Below are 19,396 nucleotides of genomic sequence, written 5' to 3' on the forward strand. Positions count from 1 at the left end.
CCCTATTCTTCAATACTTGCTTAAACCCTTATCCACTGGGAAACTGGTGTCAACCCTATATAGGGTGATAAGAGGAAAGAAGGTAATGGAGGTGCAGAAATACAAGAAATCCTGGGAAGACACACTGGGGGTAACATTGAGTGATGAACGCTGGAACTCCATTGGAATTCAGATACGTTGCATATGCCTAAATAGCTGCTTTAGAGTAATACACTACAAATGTCTACATCAAGCGTATTATTACTCAGCCAAACTGCATAGACTCTACCCGAGAGACCCTCCTCTTGTCGATGTGGTGAGGAGGCTGCTGACTTTTATCATGTGGCATGGAAATGCGTGCAGTTGAGGCCCTCGGGGGTGGGGGGAGAACAATCGAGGAAGCTATGTCTGGGATGCTGCAGTCAAATTGGTCTTATACACCTAAGCTGTGGCTCTTGGCACTGAATGGGCGAGGCCCTGGCGGGGAGAAAAAGTTGCTGGGGATGGCCTCTGTGGCTGCCAGATATCTCATAGCCAGAATTTGGCGGAAACATACTGCAACTGGGTTTGTGAGATGGCTGGAAATTATGGACATATGTGAACAAAGAGAAGCCAGATATGCAATGTCACTCCTGGCCAATAGTAGCCGATTCGACTAAAGAGCCCCTTCCAGACAATAATGTTCAACCTTGAAACAAAACTCATTGTCAGATGGGGAAGACATCATAAGCTCGACCCATGGAACGAGGGGAGAAAAGTCCCCACGACAGAGAACGCCATGGGGTAAGAACTGAACAAAGCAATATGCTGGCACTCACCCGGTACTAGAACTTGTCCAATAAGCCAGGAATTTTAATAGCCCTTAAAAACGGCAATGCGCCTCAGTAATGGACACTGCGAATCTGACAATAACAGACACTCTGTACACTATACTATCACAGACTACCTTATGTACAATGCCACAAGCTGCTTGCTGGGGGAGGGTGGAGAGTGGGGCAATAATCAGTGGGACCGGGAGGTTTCTGCTGTTTACACAGTTATGGAGAAAAAAGGGGAAAAAACGATTAAAGAAAGTTTTTTTAAAAAATAGCCTCATCTGCCTCTCGAGGCATGGGGTACTGTCTTGCTCGAGGTAAAATTGCTCCTGGCTTCAGTTTAATCTTAACTTCTCCTACCCCCTTCAACAGGCCTACGTCATAGGGGCCTGTAGTCCATAACAAGGTTGGTACTTTTTCTAAGTCCTTGACAAAATATTCTGGATGTTGCCATACTATCATCATTCACTGTGGGACCTATCTTTTCTCTATTCTAATCCAATATGTAATATTCATATCAAATATCAACTCATCGTCTGCTGGATCATCTTAAACAAATCCTCATCTGTGACATCAGCCAATCTATACCCTTCTCCAATGGCAATCACTGTTCTCAATGGCCTGCCCTCCTCCCATCCTTCAAGCATGGCCAATTCCCTTCATACTATGACTGCAACTAGTTCTAGAGGAATCACTTGTCCCCCCCCTCTTCATCCATAGGTATCTGTGGTCTAAACGAAAATTCATCAGGTATTCTCATAGTCTTTCCCACTAAGCCGGGTAACCAGGTTATGAAAATGTGTATCCCATAAAGAAAAACTTCAGGTTCGAGTGGCACTCCTCCTATTGATACATCAACTCTCGGCTCCTCTTGGGGGTCTGGTGTTACCGATAGTACTGAACACATCAAGTCATCCTGTGAGCTGTCATATTGTGGATATATACTCATCCCTCTACCTGTGAAAGGACTCGCTCCCATCACAGTGGTGCCCCCCCACTCTGGGTGTCATTAACTGCCCTGTATTTGTGCTGTGCTCCATTTGCATGGATGCGTGTTGTGGTTGTCCATGCAGCAGATTCAATAGTGCTTGCGGTAATTGCTGTGCTTGTTGCATTTGCAGCACTTGTTGTTAACACTGTCAGGATATGCTGTCCCCCCTCTTAAAAATTGGCCATTTTGCACATACGCTTGGCTTCCACACATACGGGCAATGTGGCCTGTCATGCCACATATCCAGCATACAAGAGGTGCTCTTCTAATTTGCCCTGATTGTCATTCTACACATTTTGATTATTTTAAAAAACAGCCCTTCTTCTAAAACCCATTCCTCAGCCTCTTTGCACAAATCCATTTCCTCCTTGATCCGTCTGGCATTGATTATTTACCTGTGATACACCAATAGGTTGCTGCATTCTTAGCCCTTCTTCACTTGTCAAAACTGCCCCTTCTAAAGGGTATTTTGACAGTTTCTTCTGAACTAACTTGGCTTCTTCAACTTTCCTAGCTTCCTCCTTTTGGCTATTCTTCTCTTGCAGCAGTCGACAGTGATGCACTATAGTGAAAATTTATTTCTGGCCAATGCCTTGATGCCATACCCACTATTTTCTTTAGCTGCCTCTGCACTTGTTCTTGCAGTCCTTTTCATAAAATGTGGTAAAATACCACTATCGTTTTCCCCCACGGCTCGCGAGTTTCCAAAGTTCACTGTTCCTGAATGTTTTGAATGTAAGCAAGCAGATATTAATCTTCCTGCATCTTACGTGCCATAATTGCACCCATATCTGAGGTGTCAGGATACTGCACCCTCAGGGCTCTCCAAACGTCTGCTCTACAATTGTTAAATTGCGCTCTGTCATGAGCTGCATTCTGTGCCGTTACACTAGAGTAGCATGTTCCTGTCCAAATGTCGTCAGCCCTTTCCCCAATAATGTCTGCTAGGAGACTGTTAATGTCCCCTAAAGCTAGAGTATTTCCTCCTATCATTTTCTCTAGTTCATAAATCCATTCTCCAGGACCCGCTGTTAAATTGGGAAGTTTACATCTTAAATTATCCTCATCCATCTGTGGCCTGGCTCCTCCTTTCTCTAATAAGGGGAACTGTGTTTACCCCGATTCGCCATCGGCAACCATTGTCTGCCTATCCATAACAGGTAAAATGGTCCTGCATCACCTTTTTCCTGGCAATTACTTTAATCTGCTCACATATGGTGGCGATTCTCCTCCTTCCCTATGCGCTCGTCCATTAGGGTGCTTGGGATGTGCCATAGGATCTGGCATGCGTCCTATATTTGGGTTGTTCTAAATCTGACCATCTCACTTCCTTGTTTGACAGCATGCATCCGTCAAGAACACATGCGTCTTCTCCCTCCTCTCCACGGAAGGTTTCCCTTTCTTCGTCTGACATATCTAGTCCCCAACTAGTATGGCTCTTGTCCCTTTCATTTCTGTTCAAAGTAATTCTGTCCAAAGACCGCGTGTTATGCTCGAGGCTAAACAGGCTTCCTTCTTTGCCTCGTGACTGAGCAACTATAGATGGATCGATCTTTCCCCTGCTTTCCGATTCACCTTTTGTCCTCATCTCCTGATAAACTTTATCAATCCTTTCTCCGATGCTTCCTATTTTAAAACTCATCTAGGTTTACCCTAGACGGCCCTGGCGTTGCCTCCTTTAACGGAGAAAACTCCTCTAAGTTTATTCCAAGTGGCTCTACTGTTGCTCCCTGCGGCGGGAGGAGCTTCTCTATACGGCTCCATGATATCGCTGGACATGCTTCCAACAACCCCTTTCGAACAGGCTCAATGTTGCGTTCCCTTGGTCTCCTTTTTCGTTCCATTTCTTCATCTAATTCCTTCTGTTTTTTCGCTTCCCATCTAACCCTTTCCTTGTCTTTTCTTTTCTCTTCCCTTCTTTCATTTGCTCTATGCACTTACTCATCTCTTCGTCTTTGCATTCTTTTATATTGTAACCTCTTATTTTCTCTTCTTTTCTAGCCTGTCCTGTTCTTTGAGTGCTCTCAGCCTGTTGTCATACTTTCATTGCTCCTATGCCCTTTCTTCCTTTCTTTGCTGTTCCTCCTGATACATTTGTTCTTGCAGCGTCTATTATTCCTTTTGTGCCCATCTTCCCTGAACCTTCTTTCTTGTTCTCTGTCTTTTTTGTCTTGTTCGGCTTGGTCTTCCCCTTGCCCAACTTCATCAATGCTTTTCCCATGAAATGTGAGCAATATCTGTCCACCCATCCATTTGTTCGTTCTTTGCGAGCGTTATCTCGTCAGCTTTATCCTTTTCCCCTTTCCATCTCATACTCTCTCGTTCTACATCTGTGGTCACGTTTGATCGTTCACCTTTCTCCTTCTTGTTCTTCCTTTCTCTTACCCTCTTCTGAACTGTCACCACTGCTAATACGCGGGTGGATCATATATCGGATTACTATATCCTGTCGGAGCTTTCAGTTCTCTCAACAGATATAGTTCTGTATCTTCCATATTATCGCTGTTTACTTCCAGCGGAGTAGGGGGAGCAGATGGCTCAACACTATTTTCCTTGCTCTGGTTAAGCATCCCTTCCTCAAGGGGCGGATCCTCTCGCTCCACCTTGTACATTTTCCAGAGCACTAAAATAGCTTACCTTTTCTCGAACATATTTCCCATGAACGCTGTGTGCAAGTATGTGCTCATGGGCTGCAGTACTGCTTTGGACAGTGATCCCTCTTGTGGCCACGGCATGAACATCTTATCTGCAGTGCCCTTTACCCATTCTGCACTTACTGTTTGATCTTGGGCATATCTTTTGGCAAGGTTTTGCATGTATGCATCATTGGTGTAACTTCTCCCATTTTGACAAGTCTCAATTGAATGTCTATACTTACCAGCGTTTACAAAAAATACATTTCAGAAAAATAACAAATATGAGCATGCTCCAACAATCACCGCTCAAAGCTTTTATTTCTCTTTAATCTCAATCTCCCCTTCGGTCGGCACCGACAATAACCCGATAGAGAATAACTTTTGGCCTCTATTCAACACAGCCTATCTTTGCCATCTACAACACTTCTTTAAATCATAAAATTCACAGACAGACAAACTTAGTCCACTTTCACATACACGTCATGACAGCTCTTTTCACTTAGCCCCTATAATATTCTGATAGGAGTTTGAATTGACCCCTCTATCACAGACCTGTCTGTGCGCAGCCTAATTTTACCAACTTCGGTTTTGTCACAACACCTTCTATGCTCCTTGAGCAAGGACTCCGACCTTTCAGACGCCACATGTCTCACTTTAACTTTTTATCATATATTTTCGATGTTTCCCGTCACACACTAAAACAACCTCCAGTTACTTTATATTACCACAATTCCATCCCCACAGTTTGCCACTCTCAGCCTACTCACCATTCGTGTTTCAGCTTTAGGCCCTCGGTATCATCTCCCCTCCTTTAATCTGGCCACTGTTGCCTCCAGTCTGCTCAGCGCCTGTGGAAACCAGGGGGGATTTCGTGAAAGAGTGATCCGTCCCACCTGTATCTTCTTTACTTGCAAGTTTGACTATAACGACTGTTCTCCAAAGGAAACCTCGCGTCCTTCCAGCTAAATGGCGGAGGGTATCGGATTATCTGAAAATCTGAAGTCTACTAAATCAACGGATCTTTATCTAACCATCCGACCTGCTACCAATTGAACCCATAGGCACTCTAAGATGAGGTGGCGCTATTATAGGAAGGATGGGGATGCAGAATTTACTCAAACATCAATAAAAAGATTGACTCAAGAAGTTGGCAAAAGGTACGCTCTTTTATTAACAATAATCTAAACCAGTGTCATGATCTCTGCTTCCAAAAGGTCAGGGTTTTCCCAACTTCCTTGGAAGCAGATCCATAACCCAGGTTCCGAGTGCCAACCAGTCCCAATTGGGACCTTTTGGACCCAGTCCTGGCGCCAGTGGCACCAGGCTCATAAATATGCCCAGTCCCAGCGCTGGAAGCGCCGGGCTCATAATGCTTGGGTGGACTTACCTTCAGCAGACCATGCTGCTTACTTGCCTGCCAGTTGAGCCTCTGATCCTCTTCTGTTTGGAACTACTTTTCCTGTTGGGTGGGGCTGGAGCCACGCCCTAGATTCAGAACACTGGAACTCTTCTGGAAGGCAGGAACTCTTTTCTTACCAGGAACTCTTTTCTTACTTAGGCGTGGCTGTGGAAGGAGACACCTAAGCACTACAGGAGGCTATTTAAACCACACCCGGTGGATGAATCTTGCTTTGCGTTATTCTGCAACCTCTGCAGCAGAACGCTCATCGTGTCTTCTGCATCTGGTCCTGGGCCTAAGGAAAAAGGCTTACCATCCTGAATCCAGTCTTCAGCAACACCTATAAAGACAAGAAAGAACAGGTTAGCATTCCGGCATCTGAAAGGCAAAGGCTTACCATCCTGAATCCAGTCTTCAGCAACACCTATAAAGACAAGAAAGAACAGGTTAGCATTCCGGCATCTGAAAGGCAAAGGCTTACCTACTCTTCGTGCGCTCCGGAGGTCTTCACACTGCATTCCGGCATCTGAAAGACAAAAGTTTACCAACTCTTCGCACGCTCCGGAGGCCTTCGGCGCTGCATCCCGCATCTGAAAGACAAAACAAGGTGCGTTTAAAGACATTGGGGAACCTTAATACTCACGTGCCATTACTCCTTTCCACATCTAATCCAGTGGGTATTCCGGCACCCTGCAGCCGCTCCGAACTCGTACCTGCAAAATAAAAAGACAGTTAGAGCGCATAGTGAAGCAGGCAACAAGCGCTTACTTACGTGCTTCCAGGCGCTTCTATTCATCACATGGGCTCCATCTTCAACTCACTTCAGCCCGTCATCCGCCATCGCCGGAACCCTGCAAAACAAGAGACATCATTACTAAAGACTTTAAAGACATTTGAATGACTCGAAACTTACCGTTCGTGCAGTAAACGATGGACAGCAGTCCTCTGAAGTCAAGAGGCCTGCGCTACCTATCCAGTGAAGAAACTGGGTACAGCACCCTGCCCCGAGGCAGATGGAGAGCTCGGCATTCACTTACCTAAGGTGAGAGCGTTAACCTTTGGGGTCTACAGGAGAGGAGAAGAGGAAAGAGATAGGGACACCCCAATAACCCCAGTTCATTAACCCCATATTTTCTATCTGCAGACATCTTACTCTACACGTCAGGCATACAGTGCACAGAGGTCCAGCCCAAAGAGCCAACCGGGTGCTACACATCACCTTTGAAGATACGGTAGTCGCCCAGTCAAGACCGGCGCCTCTGCGAGAATCAGGTGAGCGTTACAGAACGCAAAGCCTACCGCAAAACTCTCGCCCAGGCGCTATGGAAACCTCGGATACTGACCCCCTAGCCCGGTTACTTGGGGAACTAAGGGCAGAAGTGCATGCAGCTCGCCAGGAAACAAATGCTCTAAGAAGGGAACTAATTATTTCCAAGGAGAGAACAGACAATCTTGCTAGACAAGTGCTACAGTCACAAGCCGGACAGACCCCGTTACCCGCATCAGGGGCAAATCTTCCTTCAACATCCTCTATGAATCCAGTGCAGATCAACCTACCTGGGAATGTACCTCTGGCTCCGCCCGAACGATTTTCTGGTGACCCAAAGAGGTTTGCAGTATTTATCAATCAGTGCCGGTTGCACTTCTTATGCCGGCCAGCAGCCTTTCCAACTGATCAAGCAAAAGTAGCTTTTGTACTTTCGTACCTTAGTGGCAATGCGGCAGACTGGTCGATCCCTCTAGTTAATCAAGATGATCCGGTTCTCCATGATTTTCAAGCCTTTCAGCTTAGTATGGAAAAACTGTTCGCAAGACATTCACAGGGGCAGGCCTTGGACAATGAGCTTCTTTCATTGCGACAGGGTAATCAAGACCTTTTGGCTTATATTGCATCTTTCAATAGACTAATAGTGGAAACTCAATGGCCTGAGGACAAAAGGATTACGCTGTTTTATAGAGGTCTACGTGGAGAGCTCAAAGACGTTTTAGCCCAAGTAGTGAATCCCCCACAAGACTGTTCGGATTATATAGACTTGGTCGTTCAAATAGATCACAGGCTGCAGAACAGGAAGGCCGATCGTTCCAAGTTTGATGCTCGAGTATTTTCCAAACCGCCAACTCCTTCCAAAGGAGTAGACTCCGGGGAACCCATGCAAATAGGGGGTCTGAAAGGTCCTCTAACACAAAGGGAGCGGGAAAGGAGGAAACAGTTGCAATTATGCCTATATTGCGGAAACTCGGGGCACTTTCTTCGAGACTGTCCGGTGAAACCTGCCAAGAAGGCAGTAGGAGCTGCAGTTACCAAAGTTACAAACTCTGAGCAGGGAAACAACCTCGCCCGACAAGAATAGAGGTCCTCTTGCCGAGCGTGAAAACCAGTTCCGTGACCTCGCATTTCGTGATACCTATGGTCCTCATTAGCCCTGATAATCCGGATCGATTACATGCAATTGAAGCTTACGTCGACAGCGGTGCCATCGGCAATTATGTGGATCATGAAATGGTTTTGAGGATGAATCTAACTCTTTGTCCCAAGGCTGTAAAGGACGTCATTACTACGGTGGATGGTACGGAGATAGCCTCCGGGCCAGTAACGCATACCACTCAAGAGGTGACGCTAGTAAGTCAAGATGGACACCATGAGAAGATCGTGTTCGATGTGATCAAGGCCCCTCAGTTTCAGATTATTCTAGGAATACCTTGGTTAGAGAAACACAATCCTCTGATCGATTGGCGAGCAAGAACGGTCCAGTTTCCAGAATGTGTCTCTACTTGTCACCCTCCACCTGGTGTTGCACTGGCCGCAATTTCTTCAGAGACTCCCCAGTTACCTCCCAAATACCTAGAATACCAAGATGTTTTCCGGAAGGATCAGGCTAACTCTCTACCTCCTCATAGGTCTTATGACTGCCAGATAGACCTGATACCTGGATCTACTCCTCCTTGTAGTAGAATTTATGCCCTCACCGAGCCTGAGAACCTTCACCTTCGACAATACCTGGATCAATACCTGGCAAATGGGTTTATTCGTCCTTCCAAGTCCCCTGCTTCTTCAGCTTTGTTCTTCGTTCCAAAAAAGGAAGGAGACCTTAGAACTTGTATCGATTATCGATCCCTGAACCAGATCACCGTTAAGAATAGATATCCGTTACCTTTGATCCCTGAACTCCTGGACCAAGTCAGAAAAGCATGCATATATACAAAGCTGGATCTTAGAGGAGCTTACCACTTGGTACGAGTAAAAGAGGGCGATGAATGGAAGACGGCCTTCCGCACCAAGTATGGGCTATTTGAATATCAGGTCATGCCCTTCGGACTTTGCAATGCCCCGGCCGCCTTTCAATATTTTATGAACGATGTCCTCAGAGAGCTCATAGATGTATGTGTTGTTGTTTACATTGACGACATCCTCGTTTATTCTTCATCGGAATCTGAACATCGGAAACACGTGAAAATGGTCCTCGAAAGATTGCGTCAACACAAACTTTTCGCTAAATTGGAAAAATGTGTTTTCAACGTGACTGAAGTTGAATTCTTGGGATTCATATTATCACCTGGCGGAGTGCGTATGGATTCAAAGAAGGTCGATGCAGTTCTCAAATGGCCATCACCATCCTCCGTAAAAGGTGTGCAAAGCATGTTAGGCTTCGCTAACTTTTACCGCAGGTTTATCCCCGAATTCTCTCGAATAGTCCAGCCCATCACTGCCTTGTTAAAGAAAAACAAAAAACGTTTTGAATGGTCTACCGAGGCGGAACAAGCTTTCCAGGATTTGAAGACTAAATTTATCTCTGCACCAATCTTAAAACACCCTCGCCCCGAACTCCCCTACATCGTGGAAACTGATGCTTCAAGCCTTGCCATGGGGGCAGTTCTATCACAAAAGGACCCAGGAACCAATCAGTTGCATCCCGTGGCATTTTGGTCCCGCAAATTCTCGCCTCCTGAAATCAATTACACGATTACTGACAAGGAACTTCTGGCTATCAAGTCTGCCTTTAAGGCTTGGCGGCATTATCTGCTGGGGGCCCGACACACCGTTACTGTGATTACGGATCACCGAAACCTGCAATATTTGAAGACCGCAAAAGCCCAATCCTCTAGACAACTCCGTTGGGCATTATTCTTTGCCGAGTTTGACTTCATAATTACCTATCGACCTGGTACAAAGAACGGTAAAGCCGATGCCCTTTCTCGGATGGGAGTGGAAGAACACTTGGTCAACCCTAAACCTGTACCAATCATTCCCGAACAAAGAATTCTGGGTGTAATCGCCACAGAATCCATAGAGGAAGTTAAGGATAAAGCCAGGCAACTTGTAACTCCAGCAGACATACAGAATTGGCATCTGCAGGGAAAGGACTTTGCAGTAAAGGACAACTTATTGTATTTCCAAGAACGATTATACCTACACAGCACAGATTTACAGAAAAAAGTAATCTCTTGTTATCACAACTCTTTAATGGAAGGTCATCCCGGTATAGCCAAGACCTCAGAAAAGATCAAGCGCTACTTCTGGTGGCCGTCTTGGAAAAAAGATATCAGAGACTTTATAATGTCCTGTGGAGTATGCGCCCAAAACAAGAGTCAAAAGGAAAGACCAGCAGGCCTCTTACGCCCTATTGACATCCCACCTCGCCCTTGGCATACGCTTTCTATGGACTTCATCACCGATCTACCTCCATGCTCCGGATACAATACGATTCTAGTAATCGTGGACTTATTCTCCAAGATGGCGCATTTCATTCCGCTCAAAGGCTTGCCAACAGCAGCAACTCTGGCCCGAGAATTTCTCGAAAACATCGTCCGACTGCACGGTTTTCCTTCGGTTCTAATTTCGGATCGAGGTAGTCAATTTATTTCTCATTTTTGGCGAAGTTGCTGTCGTTCGGCTCAAATTGATGTGAGACTATCGACCAGTCACCACCCTCAGACCGACGGACAAACCGAGAGGACCAATCAAACTCTGGAACAGCATTTACGCTGCATGCTGCAACAAACTGAAAAAACTTGGAAAGATATCCTTTGGATAGCCGAGTATGCCTACAATAACTCTGTCCATTCGGGAACTGGGAAAACCCCGTTTTTTCTTTTGTACGGCAGTCACCCGCGAACCTCGGAGTTGGATCCCCTCCAAGATCTTGAAACACCAGCAGTAGACTACCTGCATTCTACAATCACCCAAGCCTTTAAGGAAGCTGTTTCTCACCTTCAAAGGGCTAAAGAACAATACAAGAAAGGAGCAGATCAACATCGGAAGGAAGCCCCTCACTATCAAGTAGGGGATCAAGTCTGGTTATCCACCAAATATCTATCTCTAAAAGGGCCACGCACATTCAACCCAAGATACCTTGGTCCCTATTCCATCACTACCATAGTAAACCCAGTAGCGGTCAAGTTGGACTTGCCCCCGCACATGAAGATACATCCGGTCTTCCACGTCTCTCTATTAAAACCCGTGCAACCTCAAACCCGACTAACCAAATCTCCAAAACCTATCCTAGTGGATGGAGAACTCGAGTTTGAAGTCAAAAGCATTCTGGACTCCAAGATCTCCAAATCTAAACTATTCTACCTAATTGACTGGAAAGGCTACGGCCCCCAAGAGAGATCCTGGGAACCTGCTGAATATGTCCACGCTCCTCGCCTAATCAAAAGATTTCACCGAACATTTCCTGATAAGCCAAAACCCCCGGAGAAGCCCGGTTTGGGAGGGGCCTTGAGGGGGGGGGTACTGTCATGATCTCTGCTTCCAAAAGGTCAGGGTTTTCCCAACTCCCTTGGAAGCAGATCCATAACCCAGGTTCCGAGTGCCAACCAGTCCCAATTGGGACCTTTTGGACCCAGTCCTGGCGCCAGTGGCACCAGGCTCATAAATATGCCCAGTCCCAGCGCTGGAAGCGCCGGAAGCGCCGGGCTCATAATGCTTGGGTGGACTTACCTTCAGCAGACCATGCTGCTTACTTGCCTGCCAGTTGAGCCTCTGATCCTCTTCTGTTTGGAACTACTTTTCCTGTTGGGTGGGGCTGGAGCCACGCCCTAGATTCAGAACACTGGAACTCTTCTGGAAGGCAGGAACTCTTTTCTTACCAGGAACTCTTTTCTTACTTAGGCGTGGCTGTGGAAGGAGACACCTAAGCACTACAGGAGGCTATTTAAACCACACCCGGTGGATGAATCTTGCTTTGCGTTATTCTGCAACCTCTGCAGCAGAACGCTCATCGTGTCTTCTGCATCTGGTCCTGGGCCTAAGGAAAAAGGCTTACCATCCTGAATCCAGTCTTCAGCAACACCTATAAAGACAAGAAAGAACAGGTTAGCATTCCGGCATCTGAAAGGCAAAGGCTTACCATCCTGAATCCAGTCTTCAGCAACACCTATAAAGACAAGAAAGAACAGGTTAGCATTCCGGCATCTGAAAGGCAAAGGCTTACCTACTCTTCGTGCGCTCCGGAGGTCTTCACACTGCATTCCGGCATCTGAAAGACAAAAGTTTACCAACTCTTCGCACGCTCCGGATGCCTTCGGCGCTGCATCCCGCATCTGAAAGACAAAACAAGGTGCGTTTAAAGACATTGGGGAACCTTAATACTCACGTGCCATTACTCCTTTCCACATCTAATCCAGTGGGTATTCCGGCACCCTGCAGCCGCTCCGAACTCGTACCTGCAAAATAAAAAGACAGTTAGAGCGCATAGTGAAGCAGGCAACAAGCGCTTACTTACGTGCTTCCAGGCGCTTCTATTCATCACATGGGCTCCATCTTCAACTCACTTCAGCCCGTCATCCGCCATCGCCGGAACCCTGCAAAACAAGAGACATCATTACTAAAGACTTTAAAGACATTTGAATGACTCGAAACTTACCGTTCGTGCAGTAAACGACGGACAGCAGTCCTCTGAAGTCAAGAGGCCTGCGCTACCTATCCAGTGAAGAAACTGGTTACAGCACCCTGCCCCGAGGCAGATGGAGAGCTCGGCATTCACTTACCTAAGGTGAGAGCGTTAACCTTTGGGGTCTACAGGAGAGGAGAAGAGGAAAGAGATAGGGACACCCCAATAACCCCAGTTCATTAACCCCATATTTTCTATCTGCAGACATCTTACTCTACACGTCAGGCATACAGTGCACAGAGGTCCAGCCCAAAGAGCCAACCGGGTGCTACACATCACCTTTGAAGATACGGTAGTCGCCCAGTCAAGACCGGCGCCTCTGCGAGAATCAGGTGAGCGTTACAACCAGGGAGTACAACGGACATAGATGGAGTCTCATAGCAAGGTCCTGTTTGCTTTTCATAAAAAACATGATTATATAATAAAAATATTCATCATCAGTGACGTCATCCTACATGGCAAACTATAAAACTTAAACTGGATTGTGGTTGGGTAACGGGGAACATCTACATATACTTTCTATGGGGTCTGGTGTTGCAATTGGATCTCTATTATCAGGTGAGCAACTAAGCCCTCCTCTAACGCAAGTCATCTTCATTGTCATAAAATACACAATGATTCATTGGATCTCTAAACTATAGGGCTCTTTGATACGTGGCCCTTTATAATTGGTTAGCACGCTTGTACCCTTCTGAAATATTCCACTTGCTAGTAGCACGCAAGCTGGTACCCCAGGTGTCTGTGGGTCGGGCTTGACCATGCCGCCCCTTCCAATAAGTCCAACCTCCATAATCACTCTTATTTTCTGTCATTCAATTAGCCTTTGAACATGGCCTTCCAAGCCTCACAACTCCTGGGAATAAAAGGGAGTGTGAGCATGCTCTCATCTTCTCCTCTCAGCGTAATTTGGCCAAGTCTATTTTCATCATGGTCATGTGACTGGAGACCACGTTTTGAGCTTCTTCTCTGTATTTAATGGTATTCAAATGAATAAAACTTGGCACTCATTGTCTTTTGCTGTACCTTGCAAATGGCTTGGCCTGTCTCTTGCATTCATTGTATCTTTTGAAGCTAGACAACCAGTTCTTGGCTGCACTGGCCTTTGGACACTAAGCCAGACGAGCCTTTCGATTCTTTCTTGTCAGCTACTTTTGTTAACTGCCCCACACTTCCAGCTCCCCTGCTCATGGGATCCCAATTTGCTAAAACACGATGTGGAACATCCAGATTTCTTATGCATATATATACACCTTGGGGCACCGCCTGCAATCTATTCACTACTCATAGCCAGCCTTTAAGATTACTTCCTCTACTTGCGTTACAGCATCTGTACAATTATAAAATGGTTTGCATTTCCTTCCGTGCTCTTCCATACATGTAACCTTCATTTTACATGTGAACACTTATTCGGTTCTTATTTCGTCACCGGATTCTATACGTTCCCTTTACTTTCTCTTCTGTTATCTCTTCTCGGTGTGTCACTATACGGCATGTTACATCACCAGTCTGCTCTTTCGTCCATCTTCTTCTGCTCTTCAGGATCTTTCCCAAGAGGCTGTCAACTCTTTGTGGATACATAAAGAAAGGTTTTCTCAATGGGTACTTTGCTTCAAAGGCTGTTTGTGTTATTGGCATCATTACAGGTGTTGCCTTTGTCACTATTTCCGTTTCCCCAACATATAGGCAATTTAGGGGCGGGACTTTCGGTATCTCCTCCTCTACCCCACTCATTAATTATCTTGAATGTTGAGGGCGTCCTGCTGATGGATCTCCTGCGCTCGCATCTTGCCTGCTCTGCTCATCAACTTGAAAACAGTTCTTACTTCCACTGGATAAAGACAGTGAACCTTTGCGTGCAAACTATATGGTTTAAGTGTTTTCCCACCATTTTCCCATACACTCCCTACATTAAATGATATAACAATTAGCCCCGAATTACCTCACACTTTGTAGTCACTGCTATCCCCAGCAGGTGAAATATATGTCACCCAATGGTCATTCCAGGACCTTGCTGAAAATATTGCTCTGAATGAACAGATTGCATTGGACGCAGAGATGATTCAACAAGTATTTATTCACATGACCACTTCTGGATGCCTGCAGTCTTCAACATCTTTACCAACTGACCACAAGTTCTGCCTTTACAGCTACCTTGCAGTGGAATTTCAATCATCTTTTTTCATCACACTAATTAAGCAGGTAGGCTTTGCTTACCCAAATATCAACACTCCCAGGTGAGGACCTGCATTTGCATATCAAACACTGAATCAGCTCTTTGCATTTGCGGATCCCAATGTCATGCAGCAAAAGCTAGATGCCCTCCTGCCACTCGATCCTATTCTCAAGATCCCTCCTGAGAGTTCAAAGTTTCCATCTACTCTTTTGTGTATGCATTCACTTGTTACTGATTATTTTAGCCTTCTAGATCCTCCTAAATTAGGGAAAATGTTACATCTTTAACCCCTAAACTGAAGTCTAATCTGAAGGGGCAAGCCCATTTGTAAAACCGTTCCCCAATTTAAGTTTGTATGGGAATGATTTAGGGATCTTTATTCTTCAAAGTTTTCCAAGACATATCTTGTCACAGAAGGAACGATAGGCTTCAATATTTGATAGGGAATTGCCTCCTAGATTTTTTTTTATCTGAACGGAGAGGACATATTGGACAGGATTTCTTGTTGTCACTGCATCTACTTTTCAGCCAGACATTGCCAACCATTTCCCTGTTGAAGGACCTAGTTGGTCTAAAATGCATTGCTGCTCACTGAATATTGAAAAAGATATCAAATACAATGTGTACAAAGTTTGGGCATAAATATTGATTATTATTTGATTTTCTCTGGAAGAAATTGATGAGGAGTTTGCTACTAGGGGACCTGGGATGTGTCTATATGCCAGATAACAACTTTCTACGGCTTGCCAAGTACTGGTCTTTTCATAACCACCCCCCACTCCCCTCTGTCAGATTGATCCCGATATGGGGGGGGTTGACATATGACTTGTCAAATTCCTTTGTCGTAGTTCTGCTTCTTTAAACAGAATGATGGCCAGGCACAAATTCATTATTGATAATTACCGGTTTGTTGTGAGGATATTGTCTCTTTTCATTCGTTGATGTGCGTTTCATATGTCCAGTTCATTGTGCCATTGGTTACATATTATACAACACAATTTGTGCACATGTCAAATCAACTTTTTGTTTTTTCTTGAGAACAAATGTGGGGTATACTCTTTATTGTTCGATGCATTTTTTGTTTTAGAATTTTATTTGGTGAAAAGGAAATACCCCAAATGTATGTAGAACCCATTCATTGTGTGGTTTACAAAAATCAGATCTCTAAATGGCCCATTTGGAGACTACTCCCTTTTGTTTATATCTGTATTACTCATTTGTCCACTAAATGCTTCTGAATCTTCCCTTTGGATATTGTGCTACTACGGTGCAGACAGTCCTGAGGTCTCTACGGCATCTATTTTTCTCAATCTTTCCATCTGGTGAGCTCTTTTTATCCTCAGTTTTAATTATATTACTTGGGACAATGTTTGGAAGCATTCATTCTAGTCCCTTCTAATTCTCCCTAGATTCAGTATTCTTAGACTTACTCAATGACTTTTTTCCAACGTCTTTGCATTTTCCTTTAAAGGGCAAACACTTGTTCGACTAGCTCAGTTCAGGATCGATGGAGTCCTTTTCTTCCCTGGATTTTCAGCTTTGTTGAATCGATTTTCCTCTCCGATGCCATATTTTTTCACCAATTGCAAAATGGTTCAGCTTCAATATTCCTACAATTCCAGTTGCCTCTTTGACGTGTTGTTCACATTCCACCTTTAGCTTACCTCGTTTGCTTCTGCTCTTCTGTCATTCCATCTGGCCAACATTGCCCCTGGGAGCGAAATCTCAGCTACTACATGGCCCAATGAACTGTTACAGCCTGCTCTATAAGGAGTTGTGAACACAAAGATTGTGAGAGCGGTCATCACGGTCACAGGCGGGGACTGAATAGAGAACTCTTTGTTCCTGTTCTTACAATGGATGCTGTGATACTCTAATGTTTTTTGCAATCTTGAGCATTCTGTGCCAGCTCATAATAAAGCCTTGCTCCCCACTCACCCGTATAATCCTCAGTTTTTGTATTGCAACTTTAGAAGCAAAGAACTCTTAACAGACACCCATCCTGAAAACCAGGATCCTGCCCATGAACCACAAAGATATGTATGCCCTTCTTTGAGTTATTTCATTTCTAATGCAACCTGTCATGATTCCTGCCCCTCATGTCCCCAGCCCTCCAAGATGTCAGGTTGGAGCCAGGCCACGATCACCTACATGGTCCTCAAGGGCATCTCCATCCCTCCAAAGACCCACTTGGAGTCAGACTTGGCGCCCGTGGCACCAGACTCACTCACTCCCATAGGATAACATTGGGGATTGGACTTGTAGTGCTTTGATGGGGACAAGATGGATGCCCCCCACATATTTCGGTTCCCAGAACTGCATGTGCAGTCTAGTCTTTTGGGTGTGGTTCAGCACAGAGACACCTGGGATACCCAGAGACTATTTAAGCCATGCCCAGGCTGAGAAACATGCTTTGTGTTTTCTGCACCTGCAGCATGACACTCGCCGTGTTCGGATCGGTCTCCAGTAGGCTTGCATCTTTCTTCTGCACTCAGCTCCTGCAAGAACAGGAACACCGTTAGGAACAGCCTTACCTTGCGGCGCTTCTGCCCATCATTCATCGCTTCTTCTTTTCTGCGGGCATCTTCGGCGGTGTCATTCCCATCCCGGCATGCCGCTTCCTAAGGAAAAGGGAAAAGAACAGAAAAAAAGGCATTAGTAAGCATTCAGCAAATCTTCGCTTATTTTTAAAGACTGTACAAGCTTCAAACGCTTACCTGAATCCCAGCCACTCTGGGGGAACTCGGTCTCCGGAACTTCTCATCCATCTACAAGAGGGAAAAGACACTCCAGGTTAGCGTGGAAACATCTAGAGGCGCCGCATACTGTGCTTACTCACCGCATTTCTTCTTCATAACCGGCATCCACGCTGAAAACGTCGCGGCACCTAAAAGACACAGAAAATGAACTCAGTTCAATACAAATACGAAAGGGTCGCATCGCGCTCTCACTCACCTTCAGCACTACTCATCTCAGCAGCAGATCGCCATCTCCGGATGCTGGCCATCATCTAAGGAAGGAAAGGAACGAAGTTAGAGAACTGTTCAAAAGACTCATTATACTTACCTGTCGGACTCTTGCCAGTGAAGTAACTAGGCAGCAACGAGCCTGCATCAATCAACCCGCCCCTGCGCTGAAAGCAGGACGGAGAGCACACTTTCCAAGAAAACAAGGAGAGCTGTGGATCAAAGGGAAGTGTTGGACCCCGGGGAAGAAGGGGTCCAAGCACAGAGAGACAAAAGGGAGTTAAACTCTACCAATCCTGTGTTTCAGGCCCAGTCTCCAGTCGAGTAGACTCCAGGGAAGGGTTCAAGGTCGTAAGAGGTCAGAACAGGCTGAGTGACGTCCCTGTGGATACCAGGTGAGCGTTACACAACCCCTCCCTGCATAGAATTGGTTATGTGACCTATTTCCCGGTGTAATACTTGTACTCTCATGGCACCTCCACTTCTTATTCCCTTTTGTGGGGTGTGGGAGAGTAACAATCGTTGGGTTCTGACGATTTGGCCGTTGTCTCACACTCACGTTGCCAATAGAACATGAAGGCAGTCCTATATCCTTTTCTAGGTAGCGGACTCCCACTTTCTCTCTGATCTGGTTCTAAGTCTATTTTTTTAAAATGTATTTGGTTTACGGGGTTGAATCACACAATTGCTGAGCTTCTGCAAAATAGATCTCTGCCTAAGCCTCCTGACTGTAATCACTCTGCTGTGGGTGGACCTCAAAGTCCAACCCCTATCCAGTCTCCTATGTAACATTCACCAGCCATGTAGGTGCCTGTGCTTCTCATCTACTTCCTCACTGCGTTGCGCAGCCGCAGGGTGCCCAGCTTGCCTCATTGTCTGGTCTGCTCAATATGCCAGATTCCCCCCTTAAATTCACTACTGAATACAGCAAGTCTAAAATTAATTTCCTGTATGTTGAGCTCTACAGTACTGAAAGACGATTACATACCCAGATTTTCACAAAACCCACGGGCAGGAGCAGCAGGTTAGCTGCCAATAGCTTCCGTCCCAAAAGGACGATCGACAGTGTTCCCATAAGCCAGTTTGTGTGATACAGGAGAAATATTTCAGAGGCGGAGGAGTACAGGAGGCAAGCAGAAACTAAAGTTGAAATTTCAGAGAGGCTATAAACCTGATCATATAAGAAGATATTAGTGGAGATGCCGAGAGAATCCTTTTTGAAACCCAAACAAACCAGAGGAGAAAAATCATTGGTTTATGTTACCACACACTCCCTGCAAAGCACTAAAATAAAAAAATAATAAAGAAAAATTGTCTCTTGCTTAAAATGGACCCAGTCCTGAATAGAACGTTGCCGGAGTTACCAACGTTGCTTTTAGAAACAGTCAGGCCCTTCGCAACACACTTGAGAGATGAAAACACTGAACCACATTCAAGGGCACAGTACCATGACTAAACTGTCAACATTGTGACAACATAATTAGAGGAAATTAGATCAGGCATTCCTACTCAGGGAAAACTATTAAATTGAATCACTCCTGTAC

General features: G+C 45.5%; 1 protein-coding gene across 1 annotated transcript in view; it reads right to left on the minus strand.

Annotated features, from left to right (window-relative positions):
• The window catches only part of LOC138492940 (uncharacterized), a 334,933-nt gene that overhangs the window by 227,146 nt on the left and 88,391 nt on the right, over positions 1-19,396 (minus strand). Inside the window, exons 3-4 of the mRNA XM_069620230.1 lie at positions 17,842-17,896; positions 2,181-2,347 (exon numbers count right to left, since the gene is read on the minus strand). Of these exons, the coding sequence (XP_069476331.1) occupies positions 2,181-2,347; positions 17,842-17,896 (222 nt within the window). The remainder of the gene's footprint in view (positions 1-2,180; positions 2,348-17,841; positions 17,897-19,396) is intronic.

The sequence above is a fragment of the Ambystoma mexicanum genome, chromosome 10, assembly GCF_040938575.1.
Source record: "Ambystoma mexicanum isolate Mex_15411 chromosome 10, UKY_AmexF1_1, whole genome shotgun sequence".
Taxonomy (NCBI): Eukaryota; Metazoa; Chordata; class Amphibia; order Caudata; family Ambystomatidae; genus Ambystoma; species Ambystoma mexicanum.